The sequence below is a fragment of the chloroplast genome of Malus domestica (assembly GCF_042453785.1).
Source record: "Malus domestica cultivar Red Delicious-ww chloroplast, complete genome".
Lineage (NCBI taxonomy): Eukaryota > Viridiplantae > Streptophyta > Magnoliopsida > Rosales > Rosaceae > Malus > Malus domestica.
In genome coordinates this window covers 47,501-52,500 of record NC_061549.1, presented here as the reverse complement: position 1 = coordinate 52,500, position 5,000 = coordinate 47,501, and the positions used below count along the sequence as shown (strand labels likewise).

The following is a 5,000-nucleotide window of genomic DNA, read 5'->3' as shown; positions in this document are numbered from 1 at the left end:
CTATAGAAAGTAACATAGGAGGAAATGAAGAAATAGAATATGAAAAAAATATAGAAGGAAATGAAAGAGGATCATATTCTATTTGTACTGTATCTGAAATGAACTTTGGCTATTCCCATCCCTCAACTCCTCTAGACTATACTTTTTCTCTTTCAACTAACTAATTTAGCCTTTCGAATATGTATAAAGTATTAACGTTTTTTTTGAACAAAAGGAGACACAGTACGGACAAATAAAAAAACAAGAGGAAACAAAATGGAATTCTTTTGTATACTTTATATACATATGATTTGTATACTTTATATACATATGATATATATAAGGGGTATATCTCCGACATTTAGATGGATAAATATGTATCATGATTTATACTATTAATGAATATGTATGTCGACCCATATCAATTAATTTTTAGAATATATACTCATACAAATTACTCATGTGCCAGGAACCAGATTTGAACTGGTGACACGAGGATTTTCAGTCCTCTGCTCTACCAGCTGAGCTATCCCGACCATTCACGACGCATCATCCTCATTTTATTTTAATATAGGACTTGGGTCTATGTCAATTAGTCAATTAGAAAAACGAAAAAGTATTACAAAGTATTATACAGGATCTAATAGAATTTCTTGGATCTTCAAAAAAAAATTTTCAAAGTTTCAGTACAGTACAAGTAATGATATGTATTGTTAATTATTCAAATTTAATGGATTCCTTGCTCAAATCATTTGTACTGTACGCGTATCATATATATCACACACAAGTCTTGTGATAAGAAAAAAATTTTCGCTCAGATCCATTTGTGAAAGAAAAGAGTAGAATGAGAATGAATGATAAATATAACGAATTTTTATTTGAATCGCTAACAAAATGATAAAATGAAAATAAATAATTAGGGAGTCAACCGGGTCGTTTTGGGGATAGAGGGACTTGAACCCTCACGATTTCTAAAGTCGACGGATTTTCCTCTTACTATAAATTTCATTGTTGTCGATATTAACATGTATAATGGGACTCTATCTTTATTCTCGTCCGATTAATCAATTATTAAAAAGATCTATCAGACTACGGTGGAGTGAATGGTTTGATCAATGAATATTCGATTCTTTTTTCAATTTTTAATCGATTCACAACAAGTCTTTCATTTTTCATATAAATATAAAAAAATACAGATTTGGGTCGTCATTAATCATTTTGAGATAGTATTTCAGTACTATACGTATGTATATAGGTTTATCCTTCATCCTTTCTGAAGTTTCGATGGAAGGATTCCTTTACTAACACAATGCAGCCAACTCCATTTGTTAGAACAGCTTCCATTGAGTCTCTGCACCTATCCTTTTTTATTTTCGGTTTATGAAACCCTTGTTTATTTTCATAAAACAGGATTTGGCTCAGGATTGCCCATTTTTAATTCCAGGGTTTCTCTGAATTTGAAAGTTCTCACTTGGTAGGTTTCCATACCAAGGCTCAATCCAATTAAGTCCGTAGCGTCTACCAATTTCGCCATATCCCCTCTTTTTTTTGATGTGATTAAGATCGCATCATGATGCCGCCCCCCCTTTTTTCTTTCATTTCTATTATGCTGGACCGGTTGAATTCATTAGATACCGGTTCCTATATTGAAAAGTGTTTTCTACTATTTGATTTCTTGTATATTTTCTTTCATCTCTATCGGAGACCCGTATTTGGTCCAATCAGAAATGATTCTATCATTTCTATATCATCAATTCAATATAGATCGCATAACATATATATTATAGTATAATATATATTTATTATACTTATATATGCCCCTATTTCTACCGTTTTTAGCGTGCAATTTAAAATACTTGAACGGTCGATTCTTTTTTTTTTTTTCGTCTTAGCTTTCACCTTTCCGAATGAAACCAGAGGAGTGTTTCATTATGATCTGGATTGCACTTTTATCTTTCATGTTATTCTTAGGGCAGGCCTTCTATAACATTATAACATAACAAAAAAACGAAAAGGAAGATTTGAGTATTATTAATTTAAAATTAAATTAATAGCCATAACTAAAACTAATAAAATGGCTATAACTAACCATTCCGTTAATTTAGAATTAGAAGAGAATTCAAAATAAAATTATTTATTAATTAAATATGAAATTATTTCGAATTATATATAATAAATAATAATATTATAAGATTGTAATATACAAAAAATATAGAAATAGAATAAGATTCTAAATTTAATTACATTACTTTAATTACATTACTTTACTCGATTTTATTTAAAATGAAATATTAAAATATATTTTCAAATTAAAGTTAAATGAAATATATATATTTCTATATATAAAATATATATGAAATATAATAAAATTATGTAATAAAAAATAGTAAACATAGAATAGTAAAAAAAATCTTACCATCTAATTAAGCTAATTAAGATATTTATTATTGATAAACATATATTTGAGAAATAGATCAAAATTTTATATCGCGATATTTAATAATATCGCTATATTAATAGGTATGTTCTATAATATTCAAATATCCAATATGTTTGGAAATTATAAAATTCTATTTTCTATTCTTCCTTATTTTTGATATTTCTATTTTTCTATATATCATATTTCTTATGAAATAGCTAAGAATGAACAGTTAATATCTCAGTAGTTTACTAAATTAGTATACGTGTACAATTTATGTTATGTGAGCCCGCTTAGCTCAGAGGTTAGAGCATCGCATTTGTAATGCGATGGTCATCGGTTCGATTCCGATAGCCGGCTTTTCTCCGTTTGTTTGATTTTTTATTTTTTACATAATTGATAATGTGAAATCAAAGCGAAAAACTTCTTTCGCTTTTCCCAAGGGTCACCCTATCATCTCGTAGGAACTTCCAATTATGAATAAAAATGGGATTGGAGGAGTTCGGTCTCTGGAGAACAAATCAATCAAGAAAAGAACCCTGAATTTTTTTTATTATTATTTTAAATTCTTTTTATTTATATAATACAATTATTTATATACAATAAGGTCCGGATATTGATACAATTCCTCTAATTATTCTTTGTAATACAATACTTCAGTAAATTTCGATTAATTTATCATATTTTAGTTTAGTTTTAATTTTGTTTTATGAAATTTCATAAAAAATAAGGAGTCTTTATGTCACGTTACAGAGGGCCTCGTTTCAAAAAAATCCGTCGTCTGGGGGCTTTACCGGGACTAACTAGTAAAAAGCCTAGAGCCGGAAGCGATCTTAGAAACCAATCGCGCCCCGGAAAAAAATCTCAATATCGTATTCGTTTAGAAGAAAAACAAAAATTGCGCTTTCATTATGGTCTTACAGAACAACAATTACTTAAATACGTTCGTATCGCCGGAAAAGCCAAAGGATCAACAGGTCAGGTTTTACTACAATTACTTGAAATGCGTTTGGATAACATCCTTTTTCGATTGGGTATGGCTTCGACTATTCCTCAAGCCCGCCAATTAGTTAACCATAGACATATTTTAGTTAATGGTCGTATAGTAGATATACCAAGTTATCGCTGTAAACCCCGAGATATTATTACAGTGAGGGATGAGCAAAAATCTAGGGCTCTGATTCAAAATTATCTTGATTCATCCCCCCGCGAGGAGTTGCCAAACCATTTGACTCTTCACCCATTCCAATATGAAGGATTCGTCAATCAAATAATAGATAGTAAATGGGTCGGTTTGAAAATAAATGAATTGCTAGTTGTAGAATATTACTCTCGTCAGACTTAACCCCAACTAAAATAACAAGGGTTCGGACAATTTTGACCTCTCCATTTTGGCTTAAGTAAAGGGACCCGGGGTAAGTAAGGTAAGGGGTTTGATCTGGGGATTTTGATCTCATTCATGTATCATAGATCGGTAGGGGATTTTCATTCCTTGTCCGTTTTGCCCAGTATTTTTCGTACCACAGAAGATTTGGATTAGGAATACAGAATCGATATCAAAGAAAGGTCTAACTGTTGGAGTATACATTTTTATTTGATGCATTGCAGTCAGTAACATTGGTGAATTAGGTGAAGAGTACGGAAAGAGAGGGATTCGAACCCTCGGTAAACAAAAGTCTACATAGCAGTTCCAATGCTACGCCTTGAACCACTCGGCCACCTCTCCTACATAATGATTATGGCCAAAAAACCGAGTTAATAGTGAGTCATTCATATTATTTTGGATAGGTATCTACATTGAATTAAAATTATTAAAAAATTGAACTCTAAAAATAGAAAACTTTTCATCAAAGACAAATCCTTCCGCATAAATCTTTTTTGTGAAAAATTGTAAAATAAAGATATATCTATTCATGTTTGCGAAGATGGGGTTTCCGCCCTTTCTAATATTTATACCGGATTTAATCTCTCAATTGAAACGAATTCAACGATTGATCCATTTTTTTAGACTGTGTTTAATGGATATCTTTAGATCATTATTCAATTTTCATAAAAATTCTAAAATGCCTTTCCAGTTTTAGATTTTTCAACAACAACTCCTTACTCCAACTTCTTAACCCATAGATTGATTTCAAATTCATGAACCGTCCCCCGGATTTTTTTTTTATTGATTCCTGTCAAAACGAAACAATTTGAGTATGAGTAAAAGGTCTTCCTTTTTATTTTAATGAATCCGTTTTTATGTTATTTCGTACTGTACAATTCCTTTGTTTGTGGGATCATTTTCTCACGAAATGAAATAAAAATAAATTATAGAATGGATTAATACACCTATGTCTAGATCTGGGATAAATGGAAATTTTATTGATAAAACCTTTTCAATTGTAGCCAATATCTTATTACGAATAATTCCGACAACTTCGGGAGAAAAAGAGGCATTCACCTATTACAGAGATGGTGCGATTTGATTATTTTTTTATTTATTTTCTTTTCTATTTTTTACTGCTCTCAGTCTTAAGAGAAAGACAACATTATTCGGGATAGGAAAAAAAATTATTGAAATAAATCTACGCTTGTTGAAGGTGAAGTTTGTAAATAAAGC

The 5,000-nt window shown here is 30.4% G+C and overlaps 2 protein-coding genes and 4 non-coding genes, besides 1 other annotated feature; 3 read left to right on the top strand and 3 right to left on the bottom strand. All coding sequences in view use genetic code 11, as the record gives it.

Annotated features, from left to right (window-relative positions):
- Positions 1-5,000: part of a sequence feature (large single copy (LSC)) that runs on past both edges of the window.
- Positions 443-515, bottom strand: trnF-GAA. The gene has a single exon. It is a non-coding gene; the product is annotated as a tRNA-Phe (tRNA).
- On the bottom strand, positions 919-1,519 carry trnL-UAA. One transcript has 2 exons: positions 1,483-1,519; positions 919-968 (listed from the first exon to the last, which is right to left on the bottom strand). It is a non-coding gene; the product is annotated as a tRNA-Leu (tRNA).
- Positions 2,686-2,758, top strand: trnT-UGU. The gene has a single exon. It is a non-coding gene; the product is annotated as a tRNA-Thr (tRNA).
- rps4 (ribosomal protein S4) lies at positions 3,138-3,743 on the top strand. Its single transcript has one exon. It carries the CDS (start codon positions 3,138-3,140, stop codon positions 3,741-3,743), a length of 606 nt encoding a protein of 201 aa, YP_010304160.1.
- Positions 4,038-4,124, bottom strand: trnS-GGA. Its single transcript has one exon. It is a non-coding gene; the product is annotated as a tRNA-Ser (tRNA).
- ycf3 (photosystem I assembly protein Ycf3) overlaps positions 4,732-5,000 on the top strand; it is a 1,958-nt gene continuing 1,689 nt past the window's right edge. Inside the window, exon 1 of one mRNA in view lies at positions 4,732-4,855. Within this exon, the coding sequence (YP_010304159.1) occupies positions 4,732-4,855 (124 nt within the window).